Consider the following 16,187-nt stretch of genomic DNA (forward strand, 5'->3'; position numbering starts at 1 on the left):
GGTCCTCTCTAGAGCAGTCTGTTGTCTCAGGATGGCTTATGCCAAAGCAAGTCAAGCTCCCCTGTGACAGATGTAAAGCAAATGCAAAAGGTAATTTCACCAGCATGCACATAAGAATGGCAAGAAATTTACAGCAAAATACATTTACTGATAACTCCTGTGCAATTTTATAATAATATGTTATTATAAGAGACTGATAAAGAGCTAGGTCTCAGACATACAGCTATAGTGCAGCAAGTTTCTGACACACATTTACTAACAACTACTAATAAACCACATAGAATGGTTTGTCTCATTCAGATTCCTGTTGATGGTAGCATTTAGTTATATTTCACCAGCATGCAAAGTTATGCAGCACAAGAGAAAAAAAAAAAAAAAGACAGTATGTGTAGAAGACTTCACGCCTCAGATGTTTCCCTGGAGTTAATGAGTTCCCACATACAGAATTCTGCAACAGAATCTTTCTCAGGAAAAGGAAAATAAAATTCATTCGTTTAAAGTTGAGGATGGCTGCTCGTTCCCGCCTTTCCCACATTCTTTATATTTCCCCCAAACTAAATGTTTAAAAATATTTATTAATTATATGAAATTCAATTATAAATCATTAGATTCCAGATGTTGCCTACAAGCAAAAGCCCTTAGAGACCACAGGAAAGACAGCCATGCATACCAGGTGCCACATAGCTTTGATTGCTGTTTAAGTTCTCAGCTCTAGGATAAAGTAATACTGTAATAAATTCAATGAGCATAAAAATGCCCAGGAAAGCAAAATAATTATAATTAGCCCAGTGCATACTTCAACAGAATGACCTAATTTACAAAGTGTTTTGCAAAGTAATTCTCATATTGAAAGGCAATTACATAGAGCAAAACAAAAATTGTAGTTTTGAGATCTATGCAAAAAAGCACCAGAAAGCATTCACAAAGGGATATAAAAGACTATAGAGAAAGTAGGGAATAGCACACATTTTCAATTTCTTCCAGGCTTCTTTTATTTTCCTCGTTTCTCATTTTTATTTTATTTTTTAAACAAGGAGAACTTCAGTATCAAAAGCAACCATTAGCACTTTACTGACACAAGGCCTCCTGGCCATATCCTGAAGTACTGGGACTAAGACTCCTGACATTTTCATAGAATCATAGAATAGTTAGGGTTGGAAAGGACCTTAAGATCATCTAGTTCCAACCCCCCTGCCATGGGCAGGGACATCTCACACTAAACCATGCCACCCAAGGCCTCATCCAACCTGGCCTTGAACACCGCCAAGGATGGAGCATTCACAACCTCCCTGGGCAACCCATTCCAGTGCCTCACCACCCTCTCAGTAAAGAATTTCTTCCTTATATCCAATCTAAACTTCCCCTGTTTAAGTTTGAACCCGTTACCCCTTGTCCTGTCACTACAGTCCCTGATGAATAGTCCACCCCCAGCATCCTTGTAGGCCCCCTTCAGATACTGGAAGGCTGCTATGAGGTCTCCACACAGCCTTCTCTTCTCCAGGCTGTTACATTACATTCTGTTACATTACTCCTGCTTGTTAGTATATTTCCACGAGTAAAAATCTGTATGGTTTTTTTTCCTCCATCCTCTTCTAGATGGCCAGTTACCCAGCAAAAGGCATGCAGGAAAAGCTAACAATTACTTCAGATATCAACAAAAACCAGGTGACAATGACTTTAACATAGTCAACTCTTTACAAAGTAAAAGGATATGGAAAGACTATGGGAAAACTTTTAATAGCAATTATCCTCTCTAACACCTACAAAAAAGCCTGGAAAAATAAAATTATGCTGTGATCAGATGCATTTACTAGTTTGCTGGTCTAGTTGCCATCTCTACTTAGTACTATACTTTCCATGAGAATCATAAATAATTCTTTAAATAATATTAGACACATTTGTCTATAGAAGCCTCAATGCAGATCAGTAAGGAATACTTGAACCTCCCATGAGAAAACCATCAAGAGAGACAGAAGCCTAAAGATTTAATTTTTGAAAACTCAAACTGAGACTTTTCAAGTTGCATTGCTTTGCCACCAGCACATCTGTATGGACATTCCCCAACCATATTGCATTAACAGGCTGCGTGAGGAGCATGACTGGAAATATTTTGGAATCAACTGGCCATGCTCTCAGTTGCATTATTTCTGCATGCTTAATAGAAAAATAATGATCAGAAAGCTCAAGCATTAAAAATTTTAACAGCCAAATCAAGCATATAAAAATATTGGACTGGCAACAATAAAAAAAGGCATTGTTATTGACCAGCTATCAAAGCATGGGCAATTTTATTGAACTGTGGGATACTGCAATGCCTGCAAGAGAATGACCAGTTGATAACATCTAGGTTGCATGGCACATGGTTTGGCTGCACCTCACTTTTACAGTGGAAAGATGGGAAGATGTACCCAACATATTAAGGCAGGTTTGTAGCAGAGAATATATATACATACATATATATTTATTATACATGCATGTATGTAAGACAAGTGAATACAGTTGAGAAAGATATTAAACTTTCACACCTGCCTTCCATGATTGCTATCGGCAATGTACCATGGAAATGAGGGAAGAAAGAACAAAATCTGTGCTTTATAGATTTTTACCACTGGTAAAAATAAGGAAAGTCTTGTATAATAAGAAGACTATAACAAGATTTTGTCCACAAACAAGTGTTCTCATCATGTTGTCTAACAGAAATCATTACCTCTATCCATAAACTTCTCTTGATGCATTCCCAAAATTGCAGGATTACTGAGGTAGGAAGGGAACTCTGGAGCCTGCTCCAAGTCTGGAGCCTACTTCCAAACTTGAAGCAGAGTCATATAGAGTGGATGGCCAAGGGCTGTTTCCTGTCAGTTTGATTATCTCTAAGGATGCAAGGCTCCATAAACTCTCTGGGCAAGTGGATGTAGCTTACACATGTATTTGAAATACTGTTATCATCACACAAATGTTATGTGATTGTACTCCTATTCCCCAGCTCTCTGCCTGTCAATTATTTGAAACAGAAAGTTGTAGGGCAGGGAATCCCTCTGCAGGTGCTTTGTTACCACATCAAGCAGAACCAAACTCCTGATACAGACTGGGCTGTTGTAATCTTTGGATTTTATTCCATGAACTTGAAATGATACTTGGTTGTTACCTACAAAATTATGACATTTAATTTGTACTTGCTGTACGTGAAACAAACTGATAATAACTCAGTTTTAACAATAGAATGCAGTTTAAAGAGTCTATGCTACAAATCATCAATTGAAGCTTGAGATGAACAGTACTTGTACTTTGAAAAGTGGAGACAAAGATTCTTAAAATCTCTCAAGCAAAGAGAAGCAACTTTGGAGTAATACTGCACACTGTAGACTGACCTGCTGCAACAGCAAATTGTGATGAATTATCTAATGGGTGGAATTTTACCAGGTCCACACAATTCAATAAAAACATTGGAATGACTCGTGACCCACCAAATAAAAGAGGAGCAACTCTAGCCAAAGCATCCCTCCCTTCTGCCAGCATCTATCACTAATTAATTTTCCATTTTTTTTAAATGGGAACAAATAGAAGTGATAAAATGGTTTCTGGCAAGCTGAGCCTGAATTGACAAACTGTGGAAAAATCTATCATGCAGATAACACAAAACCAGATGAAACCAGAAAGTTAAAGTTGAACATACCAGGCAAAAAGCCCTTTGCAAAAAAACCCCAAACAACAAAACCCTCCCCCACTTTTCAATTCAATTTTCTTTCAAACAGAAACCTCAGGAAAGTTAATTAAAAAAATAGATCTAAAAATCACTTAAGAAAAAGTGGCTTGCCAGACTGGTCAAGGATGCTTTAAAATAGATGTGTTGGGGAGGGGGACATCATTCCATTCCAACACTCCCAGTCAGTTGCCAGCACCTATAATAAATGCTCGGAGCAATGTAGAGATATTCCAGCCGCTCCAGCCAATGAGCCGGCTTTATTTGGAGCTCGGCTCAGATGCCTCTATACAAACACCTGTAGTATGGGGAACAAACATGAGGAATCAGAGATGTGTGCACGTCTACAGGGGTATGATATAATAGGCATCACAGAAACATGGTGGGATGGCTCCTATGACTGGAGTGTTGGAATGGAAGGTTACAGGCTCTTCAGAAAAGACAGGCCTGGCAGACAGGGAGGGGGAGTTGCTATTTATGTTAGGGATAGGCTGGAGAGTGTGGAACTCTCTGAGGACGGGTCAGCAGTCAACACAGTTTGTGCGTGAGGGTTAAAGACAGAACAGCAATGGGAGACATTACTGTGGGGATCTGTTACAGACCACCTGATCAAGAGGAATCTGTGGATGAAGCAGTCTACAGACAGATAGGAACAGCCTCACGCATGCAGGCCCTTGTTCTCATGGGGGACTGTCGTGGTTTAAGCCCAGGCCATAAATCAGAACCACGAAGTCCACTTCCCCCCCCCCCCCGCCACCTTTCTTCCTCCGCTCCTGGAGGGACGGGGAGGAGAATCAAAAGAATGCAGCTCCCACAGGTTGAGATAAGAACAGTTTCATAACTAAGGTATAACACAAATCACTACTGCTACCACTAATAGTAATAATGATAAAGGAAATAACAAGGAAGAGAATACAACCGCTCACCAACCGGTACCTCACCCCCACCCTGCCATCATTCTAGCCCTTCCGGGAACTCTCAGTTCTACCTCCTGGGCATGACGTGCTGTGGTATGGAATACCTCTTTGGCTAGTTTGGGTCAGGTGTCCTGTCTCTGCTTCCTCCCGGCTTCTCCTCCTCCCTGGCAGAGCATGAGACTCACAAAGTCCTTGGTCAGGATAAACATTCTGACCAGTAACTGAAAACATCAGCTTTATCAATATTTTCCCAGGCCGAAAGTCAAAACCACAGCGCTGGACCAGCTACTAAGAAGAAGAAAAACTGACTGCTGCTGCTGAACCCAGGACAGGGACTTCAACCACCCTGATATCTGTTGGAGCGACGGTATGGCCCGGCACAAGCAATCCAGGAGGTTCCTTGACTGTGTGGAAGACAACTTCCTTCTGCAAGTAATAGAGGAACCAACAAGGAGAGGTGCCATGCTTGACCTCGTGCTCACCAACAGGGAAGGGCTCGTGGGAAATGCGACAATCCAGGGCAGCCTTGGTTGCAGTGACCACAAGATGGTCGAATTCGAGATCCTCGGGACAGTGAGAAGAGTGTGCAGCAAGCTCACTGCCCTTCACTTCAGGAGAGCAGACTTTGGCCTCTTCAGGAACCTGCTTAGTAAGGTTCCATGGGATATAGCCCTAGAGGGCAGGGGGCCCCAAGACTCTTGGTTGATATTCAAGGATCACCTACTGCAAGCTCAGGAGTCTTGCATCCCAACTAGAAGGAAGTGCAGCAAGAGGGCCAGGAGACCTCCTTGGATGGATAAGGAGCTGCTCAGGAAAAATCAAAGGGAAAAAGAGGCTTATAGAAGGTGGAAGCAGGAACAGGCGGCCTGGGAAGAATACAGGGATGTTGCCCGGGAAGCTAGGGACCAGGTGAGGAAAGCTAAGGCCCAGTTAGAACTAAACTTGGCTAGGGTTGTTAAGGATAATAGGAAGGGATTCTATAGGTACGTAGCGAGTAAAAGACCGACTAGGGAGAACGTAGGCCGCCTCCGGAAGCTATCAGGAGAACTGGCTACCCCGGATCTGGAGAAGGCTGAGGTTCTTATTGACTTCTTTGCCTCGGTCTTCACTGGCAAAGTCTCTGACTGCACCACCCAAGTCTTGGAAGGCAGATGCAGGGACTGTGAGAATGAAGACCCTAAGCCCACTGTAGGAGAGGATCTGGTTTGAGACCATCTTAAAAACCTAAACGTACACAAGTCCATGGGACCTGACAAAATCCATCCGCGGGTCCTGAAGGAGCTGGCGAATGAAGTTGCTAAGCCACTGGCCATCATAGTTGAAAACTCATGGCAGTCAGCTGAAGTCCCCAGCAACTGGAAAAAGGGAAATACAACCCTCATTATCAAGAAAGGAAAAATGGATGACCCAGGGAATTACAGACCAGTCAGTCTCACCTCTGTGCCTGGCAAACTCTTGGAGCTGATTCTCCTGGAAGGCATGCTCAGGCACATGAAAAACAAGGAGGTGCTTGGTGACAGCCAGCAAGGCTTCACTAAGGGGAAATCCTGCCTGACCAATTTGCCTTCTATGATAGGGCTATGGAACTGATGGACAGGGGCAGAGCCGTTGATGTCATCTACCTGGATTTGTGCAAAGCGTTCGACACTGTCCCACACAACATCCTTGTCTCTAAATTGGAGAGACATCAATTTGATGGGTGGACCACTTGGTGGATAAAGAACTGCCTGGATGGCCGCACGCAAAGAGTTGTGGTCAATGGCTCAATGTCCGGCTGGAGACGGGTAACGAGTGGTGTCCATCAGGGATCGGTGTTGGGACCGGTCTTGTTCAACATCTTTGTCGGTGACATGAACAGTGGGATTGAGTGTGCCCTCAGCAAGTTCACCGATGACACCAAGCTGTGTGGTTCGGTTGATACACTGGAGGGAATGGATGCCATCCAGAGGGACCTCGACACGCTTGTGAGGTGGGCTGATGCCAACCTTATGAAGTTTAACCATGACAAGTGCAAGGTCCTACCCCTGGGTCGGAGCAATCCCAGGCACAGCTACAGGTTGGGCAGAGAAGAGATTCAGAGCAGCCCTGCAGAGAAGGACTTGGGGGTGTTCGTCGATGAGAAACTTAACATGAGCCAGCAGTGTGCACTCGCAGCCCAGAAAGCCAACTGTATCCTGGCTGCATCAAGAGGAGCGTGACCAGCAGGTCAAAGGAGGTGATCCTGCCCCTCTACTCTGCTCTCGTGAGACCTCACTTGGAGTATTGTGTGCAGTTCTGGTGTCCTCAACATAAAAAGGACATGGAACTGTTGGAACAAGTCCAGAGGAGGGCCACAAGGATGATCAGGGGACTGGAGCACCTCCTGTATGAAGAGAGGCTGAGAAAGTTGGGGCTGTTCAGCCTGGAGAAGAGAAGGCTGTGTGGAGACCTCCTAGCAGCCTTCCAGTATCTGAAGGGGGCCTACAAGGATGCTGGGGATGGACTATTCATTAGGGACTGCAGTGATAGGACAAGGGGTAATGGGTTAAAACTTAAACAGGGGAAGTTTAGATTGGATATAAGGAAGAAATTCTTTACTGTGAGGGTGGTGAGGCACTGGAATGGGTTGCCCAGGGAGGTTGTGAATGCTCCATCCTTGACGGTGTTCAAGACCAGGTTGGATGAGGCCTTGGGTGGCATGGTTTAGTGTGAGTTCTCCCTGCACATGGCAGTGGGGTTAGAACTAGATGATCTTAAGGTCCTTTGCAACCCTAACTATTCTGTGATTCTAGGACAGAAAACTGCCTTAAACATTGCTATCAGATTGAGAATAACTACTGCACCCCAATGGCTTAAGATTCTCCATCTTACTCCAGTTCCGTTGAGTGTAACTACAATGCATGCTGCACAAAATCGCAGTACCTTTGTATCTGCAGATCTTCACAGGCTGTCTAAACCAAACAGCTAATTTAAATCTAGTTGCAGTATTCCTCTTGTAACAGCTGTAAACTGACGACAGCACAGACAAGTTGAAACCTGTTGAAAAGTCTTTATAGAGCTCATGCTCCGTGAAAACCATCCAGTAGCGGAGAGATTTTCTTGTTGAAAGACCTGCTTCTGCTACAGCTGCTTTAAGCCATTTGGAGTAAATACAGGATAATGTGAAAAGAAGGTCTTTTATGAAGCAGGTCTTACATTTCATCAGCCTCAAAATACCACTTTCAGAACTAGAGTTCTCAGGGGATCAGCACAGAGAGTCCTGCCTGAGTAAATGGATTCTCACTGTTTCAATTTATAAACACAATTAGGGCAGTAAATACCTATAGTCACTTTCTGTTTCCAAAAGAGTGACTAAATTCTAGTTTATACTCAAAGTTGTAGCAATAATTGTTGTCTGTCAAATACTGAAAAAAATGGATCTGCTTTAAAAAAGTACTGTAAAACTCAGATAAAGCATCCAGGTATTAGGAATTTTACTGATCTTCATCCAATGGCAAACTTTAAGATATGAATCAGTATGAAATGGATAACTGCTGTAGTTGAGCTCAATAACACTAAAAATAAACAGGAAGCCCTCAAACTTTTTTGATTATTCACCTTGATTAACACTTGCTTATGTTCAAAAGGAAGTGACTACACAAGTCGGTGTTACATATCTTTTATCGCACTAAGCACTGATGGTCTTCTAACGCTAAAATGGAAATAATTTTTTTGAGGCAGAAAAGAATATAACCTCTGAGTGCCACGTGGTAGTGAAGAATTTAAAGTATATATTCAGATGGTCCTCGAGTCACTTGAACTCAGTGGACATGTTCCAGGTTTAAATGCAAGTAGAACCACCATTGTTTTCTTGAGTACAGAATGCGACTTGAAATATTTAGATGTGACAGTGGCCAAATAACAGTAAAATACTTTCTGTAAGGAGCAGTAGGTTTGTGGCTGAACATAATCTCTTGCTTTCCCTACTTTCTATGAAATAACCTTGAAGTTTCTGAAGGGTAAACACGCAATATTTTACTTATGAATCTAACAAAACCAATTACCTTTATTTCTCCATTCTTCAATCACTGTGTGCATAATGATGCGCTTAGAGAGTGAGTCAAATGAGTGCTGAGAATTTGCATTAGCATTTAGCTCTACGGTAACCAGCTACAACACAAACCACCCATGAGAACGAGCATAATGTGCTTAGGACAAGTCTATGTGGCCTAAACCAACAATTTTTACAGTACAGCAGCTTGACAATGAAAATCAAACAAGTTAGTGAATGTTCCCTCAATGAAGTCTTTGTAATGAAAAGAGAGAAGAATACTAAATAAGGATATATACTAGAGAATACTGCCTCACTGAAGGAAAGAAGTTAATTTGGGTGACTGTGTTTAGACCTTCTCTCCTTTAACTCCCCTGACCCCTTCAAACAGGGTCTGAATTCATGTTTCTAAAGTCTTTTCTGCTTTTCCTTTCCTTCAAGTCAGCTCAACATCCTTGACAGGCTCATAAGCATACACTACCAATACTTACTGCCAGGCTTCTTTCCGGCAATGTGTCCTTGGGTTGAAATAAAACGTACGAAGTCAATTTATTTAGAAATGAATAACAATGTATTTACAACTGAGAGCACACACAGTTAATGCAAGCCTTAACAGATCTGACTTAGTTCTGGATAATTATAGGAAACATGTCTAACAGTGTGGAGAATGTAATTCTTTAAGATAATGCTGTTTGAAAACTGATTTCTACATGAGTAATTTTGGGTAATTTCCCCCTTTCTCTTTTAGCTTTCTAGTCTTAGTAGCTAAGCTACTAATAGGATTAACTGGCAAGTGCCATGATAAATTACTTAATATTAAAAAAATACTAGGGTTTTCCAGGATTATAACGATATATGGATATTAGAAAAACTACCTTACGTAACAGCTACACATAGCTAAGAAATTTTCAGCCTGAGAGAGAATACACAGATTGTTTCCTGGACAATGGGTTGAAATATTCATTGCCATTTCAGGCATTACCGAATGATGGCCTGTTTCAGGACTTTCCAGACGTCAGCAGTTAAGGGCTACTTTCCACAACAGCACTCTGACTGTAGGAGATAAAAGACTGCTTATTCTTTTTTCACAGGGGAGGGAAATAATGACAAAAGCAGGAAGGCAGCAGTAATGCAGAAATACGGAGGTGATGATAAAGGATAAGGAGAATGGAGAAAAGTTGTTCACATAAATCCACTCTGGCCAAAATCAGGCAGGTGACAACCAAGTATATATCACATTCAACTGAAGTGCGAATCATCATTTTTCAATCTAGTGATGAAAGAAAATTTTTAAATTTGTTGGGTGTGATAACAAGTGATTTGAAATACAGAACACAAACTGAAGTTTTCAGACCTTTAGAACACAAGCTTGTGTTGTTTTCCCTGAGTGCACTATACAACTCTTAAGACCAAGAAGGGACACTGCGTTTGTCCAAAAGCATTGCTGCTGCACTCTGAGAAGTACACTTAATTGATAGTGACACATTCCTGCTTCACTCTCAACATCTTGCAAGCAGACAGAGCTAGCCAAATAGCAAAGTGGTATAACCCCTAGCTAGGAGAAAACTTCAGATAGCGACAAATGGTAAAAAATAGTACCTGAGAGCAAGGCAGATCTTAAAATAAGAACTGCTCAATAGAATACACTGAATGAACATAAGGATATAAACATTAATTTTATGAGGAGTAATTTAGCTGCACTAACAGCTACAGAGAATTTTAACAGCATTTCTCTTTGAAAGAACTAGTTTTGCTGTTCAGCAGATTTAATTCATAACCCCCCCCCAACATTTCAGAAGGGGCTGAAATAGCAGTAAGCATGAACATAAACACAGTGCCCCCTGCAGCCAGGTTTCTTATAATACCTCATCTTGGGTAACCTAACAGTATAACCCAATCAGTACCATTTCCCAACAAGTTTAATTAAGCAGAGTACAACTAAACAAATTGTCATTTATTCGTGGACCAAGCCCCCACCATTTGATGTCATATTGTCTTAAGCATTTCATTACTAAGACAAATACAGCAAGAGTTAACTTCTCCCTCAAACCCTCCCATTTATCATTATCATTTTGTTGGTGAACAGATCTCTTCCATCACTCTTTATTGCTCCAAAACTTTCAGACCATCGCCAAGTCACCCTGTTTTTCCTTTTAGTAAATCTTTAAAACAGGAGTGAATCAGTAAAGACCTCAGAGACAGCAGCATAATTAAGAATAACTTGTTTCTTTAGAAAATTGTGCTTTTAGACAAATAGACTTTTGTCAGATCAGACCAGCCAATAAAAGGTAATTGCATTGAGATAATACGTTAGATTTCTGCAAAGAGCATGTCTAATGTTCTCAAGTCTGCACTTGAGACAAATACAAGAGTATTTATGCAGAAACTCCAAAGTACAACACATGCTGCAACTCACAGGAGAAGCACATCAGTTCTTAAGCCCCAAGACTAAACTCTGTGTGAAGTAGTCTTCCTGTGAAGAAGACTTTCTAGTCTTCACACATTTCTTCAGTAATTTAGATTAATAAGGCTGTTCCTGTGTAGAAACAGTCGAACATATTCAGGAATAAGTAGTTAAAGAGTTAAAGCCAAAAATTTATACTGAAAAATACGTAAAGCTTCAAAGTTTAATTTTTCATCATCATTAAAAGGATGGATTACAAAAAGAGGAATCTTGTCTATTCCTTGCCTATTCGTATTCTTGTTCATAAAAATATAAACAAATATTTTATTTAGTTTTTGTTTTCCTTTGGACAACTTCAAATAATCTCAAATCAAAGATCCAGATTTCCAAAACCACTAGCATTAGGAAATCTCACTTATTGTTAGAAGTTGCTCATACAAAAATTTTAATTAAAAATAAAACCCCCTTCAAAACTGATTTCAGGTTCAACTACTTCAGGGAATTTTTCTTAGAGAGGCAGGGCTGGATATGTACGCTACATGTTAGAACTTGTGCCATCCTTAAATCGTATTTCCTTTCTGTCTCATTTTATACAGAAAGTTATTATGATTTATACTCAATATTTGCCCCCAAAAAAGAAATTCACCAAAGCTTATTGAATAAATCTAAGCTCTTCTAAGGTAACTCTCATGCTGAAACAGTAGCATTTCATATTGCTTTCTAAACCTTGCTAGAAAGCCATATAAAATATTTTTTAAATATCAAATCACAGAAAATTAGGTATTTTTTTTTCACAGACCTTTGGTTCATAAACTGATGGCTCATAAACAGCTTAGAATTGTGAATACAAATATTGCAAGTTAACGTTTCAGATATTGTTATAGAGGCTGGTACCTCCACAATGCTGTTGCTATAGCTCCCCTGCTACTGAGATCATATCTCTTTATAATAAACAGGTAAATATACGCAAACAAACCGTTGAGAAGTACAGATACTCATCTATAAACAAAAGCAAGAGTAAACACTGAAAACTTCCTCTTCAAAATACTTTCTGCAGTAGTCAAACAACTAAGAAGGATACAGAACCTTGCACATTTTCCTCATGTGGAATTACTCAGACAAGTATTTTTACAGCACACATCTTTACTATTTGTATTTCAGCAGCATAAATCTCTCACCATCTTAGAACATCATCATACAAAAAAGTCCTAGAGTAATAGAGAAATCTTTAAAAAAAAATTTAAGTTACAAGAATGTCTAAAATGGACTGACCAATCCAATGAAATGAGACATCCAAGTGAGACCTCACTTGGAGTATTGCGTGCAGTTCTGATATTCTCAACATAAAAAGGACATGGAACTGTTGGAACAAGTCCAGAGGAGGGCCACGAGCATGATCAGGAGACTGGAGCACCTGTTCGGAGACAGGCTGAGAAAGCTGGGGCTGTTCAGCCTGGAGAAGAGAAGGCTGCGTGGAGACCTCATAGCAGCCTTCCAGTATCTGAAGGGGGCTATAGGGATGCTTGGGATGGACTCTTCGTTAGGGACTGTAGTGATAGGACAAGGGGTAATGGGTTAAAACTCAAACAGGGGAAGTTTAGATTGGATATAAGGAGGAAGTTCTTTACTGTAAGGGTGGTGAGGCACTGGAATGGTTGCCCAGGGAAGCTGTGAATGCTCCATCCCTGTCAGTGTTCAAGGCCAGGTTGGACAGAGCCTTGGGTGACATGGTTTAGTGTGAGGTGTCCCTGCCCATGGCAGGGGGGTTAGAACTAGATGATCTTAAGGTCCTTTCCAACCCTAACTATTCTATGATTCTATAATAGTTACCCTCCAAGCCTGCACTCAAACAGAAAAGCTCATTAAATGGGAACCAGATTATAAGCACAGTAATTTTCACTTCACGTGCTTCTTAAGGCAGCTAATTTCTCAGTCCTTCTGAAGAGCATTGTGTGCTTACAGACTACTTATTCCAAGGTGGATTCAGAGAAGGGGTAAAAAGATATCTGCAAAAACATACGCTTTCATTTTTACTGAGCTGCACTGCTTTAGGTTAGCTGCCTGTGTCTTTAGAAAAATGAACCTTTTGCCATTTGTCAGTAGGCTCAAATATCGTGAAATGCTGAAAAGGTGAAAGAAAAAACTTTTCCCGTGCTGCCTTCCTATCTGATCTTTTGTCTCGTATGTTCCCCTCAGGGATGCAGAAGAAATTTCTCTGAATAATTTATAAGTACCTAGGCAGAAACCAGCTTCTACTTCTGAACAAAAAGATTGGGTAAGAAGCTGCCTGCAGCTATTCTACTCTGCTCTATCTGGAAGAAAACTGGATTAAAGAAACAAAGTAATTTTCCTAACAGAATAACCACCGAATACATAAATGTATATAAACAAACTTATGCATTTATGCTGAGGAAGGCACCTTCATACTTAAAGCTACACACTCCTTTGAGGGCAAGACTGATTCCCTATATCTTCTAAAAACCAGGAAATCACATAGCATGAAGTAATCAATCAACATGTAGAATTCAACTCTTAATTTGGAATTAGAAGTAGAACAACTGGACTTTCTTCTAGACTACAGTATCCAACTCTTACCATGAGCCAACTTTATTTCCCAACAGCACTGAATATTAGGCAGATGCAAACGACTTTTCTGCAGTCTCTGTTAGGACTGAAATAGTCTTACTGCCTGCAGATCCTTTTTATGTCCCAACACACAGAGAAAAGAGAATAAAAAGTCATAAAAGACTGTTTCCAAAGCTATTCTGCTAATATGCACCCAAACCTCATAAGCTATGGGCTATCCATACCAAGTTCAGATTTTTACAACAGTTATCAAGAGTCGAAACAAAGTACTTAGGAATGTGGGCTCAAGACTTACCAGCCTCTGCATGCTTTTCACATGGGTAGGACTAATAGATAAGGCCTCTTCATACCAGCGTTTGGCTTCATCAATATTTCCACGAAGTTCAGCCACCTGACCTCTCATGTAGAGAACATAGTGAGACACTGGAAAAAGATTAGCTGCTTCCTGGGTACACGCTGTGGCCTCGGCAGGCTTCCCAATTCCTATGTAGACTTCAGCTGTGGAACGAATGTGAGGACCAATGAATGATTCTTGCCTCATCATACAATAACTAGATCTTGTCACTGTGCTGTATTTGTAAATAGTTTCATTCTAAATAAAGGCTATTTTCCCCCCAAAAAAAATTCGCAGCTTAAGAGAAATTATTACACAAATTATTTTAAATTAATTATTCTTTTAGGAAAATTGCTTTACTAAATGTGATAGGAATTTGAACCTCTGAATGGCTGTTTTAAACACCACAAAACTTTCAGAGTTTGTTATATTTAACTGAAATCTAGGATTTTTTTATTTGAGTTTTATTTTTAAGATGTGAGTTTGCCAGCATTCCAGTACTATTTAAGAACAGAAAACCCAACACAAAACAGCAAACAGGGATCCTTAGAGTAGGCAAGAAAACCAAACTAGTTATGGGGTTTTCTGAATTTTACATGTCAGCCATTAAGGAAGCAGTAGCAATCGCTCCAGCTACCAACCACTAAATGGTGAGTCTGGTTCTAAGTTTCCTATCTCGGAGTATTATTATAATAATATTATTATAATGAAATATAATGTTATTTGATACGAAAGATTTCCTAGTTAAGTTAGCAGCAGGTGTAAATTGCTTAATTGGTGTTCCGATTTGATAAAATTTGTTCATATTTCCAAGCATTTTATCTACGATATCCTCCAGAAGCTAAAAACATCTAACTCTGCAGCTCGCTTTTTTTTTTAAATAAAGAAGCTGTGTTTAATTTAACATAAATCACTCCTGAGGAAAGCGGGTAAGTAGCCTGACACACACTTGTTCAAATCAGATTGATTAGAAGGGAAAAAAGGTTCATTCAGTAAGCAATTAATAACTTTCAATAGAAGTATTTGCCTTCAATAGCTCTTATGACACTTTTCAAATACTGCTATTTCACTACCCTGCTGGATTATCTTAATCTCTTGCTGAAAGAGTAGGAGAAGAGAGGAATAAAGAAATACTATATGCAAGAAAAAGATGATAAAGGTTCTGGCTTGGGTTATCTAGTTCTTTTACATTGGTATAGATCCTAGAAAAACTGAACCTCAAAGTAATTGTGTAAGTGCATTCTACTGTATCACACTGTACAAGTCTTCTAGATTAAGGTTTAAATCTAAATGCTCCATCAAAACAGCAAAGTGATCTATCATTGTTCAAGACATGCTTCCTACTGTACAGTACAAGGCCATCCACCTTGGTTTAAAGGCTGTCAGATCAGGATCTCACACTACAGTTGTGGATTTGTGATTATGCCTAAAACTCTGAATGGGACTGATGTCTGAGTGCCTTTAAAGAAGCTCTATTCTGGGATAATTTTATAAAATTTAATAGTATCCCTAACTAGACAACTTCAGTACAGCAGAGCATATAAACCTTAACTTACAGGTGATACCTGCTATGAATATTTATAATTATTTTAATAAAAATCAATTTACAATGACTAACAAAAACCAGACTTTCAGGAGCAGCTGGTAAGTAAGTGCAGTTTAAAGGTCCTACTAATTTTCTTTTTTTTTTTTTAACCAATTTTTGTAGGGTTGCTGGAGTAAATCGTATTCTTCTTCTAAGACCTTATCTTATTGATGGGAGAACATACATATTTTCTTAGCAAAAGAGCTTTATTTTGCTCCTAAGTTGACTCAGTGATTTCACAGAACACGTTCTACAGAACATAAACAGTATATCCATATGGATGAAGGGATTAATGCAGTATTTTAGAAATTTTTAGAAACTAATGAAATGTTTTTAATGGAAAAAAATCTCATCCACATGAAGAACTAAAACATGAAATTGCAGATCCCACACCACTTGGATTTTTCCCCTAACCCTAGAAGAACCATGTCACCTAGTCAGAGATGATACTGTATGACTGAAGAACAGCAAATTAATATTTTCTAGGATTTTACTTTTACTAGCTGCTGGTAAAATCCAAAGAACAAGTTGTAGCCATTATTTGAGAGATGGACATACAGCATAAAATCTGAATTGTACCAGGAGGGGTTTTTTAAAAGAAAAATCCTAAAATATTTTGGAAAAGCTTTGGGTACTTCATTCTTGAGTGTTT

General features: G+C 39.8%; 1 protein-coding gene across 2 annotated transcripts in view; it reads right to left on the reverse strand.

Moving 5' to 3' along the window:
* Nucleotides 1–16,187, reverse strand: part of TTC7B (tetratricopeptide repeat domain 7B) — a gene marked incomplete at its 5' end in the record, with an annotated part of 147,654 nt that overhangs the window by 23,096 nt on the left and 108,371 nt on the right. For both annotated transcript variants that reach the window (XM_080617488.1, XM_080617489.1), the window contains one exon: nt 13,912–14,114. In XM_080617488.1, coding sequence (XP_080473614.1) covers nt 13,912–14,114 — 203 coding nt within the window. The remainder of the gene's footprint in view (nt 1–13,911; nt 14,115–16,187) is intronic.

The sequence above is a fragment of the Psittacula echo genome (assembly GCF_963264785.1).
Source record: "Psittacula echo genome assembly, chromosome: 5".
In the NCBI taxonomy this organism is placed as follows: Eukaryota; Metazoa; Chordata; class Aves; order Psittaciformes; family Psittacidae; genus Psittacula; species Psittacula echo.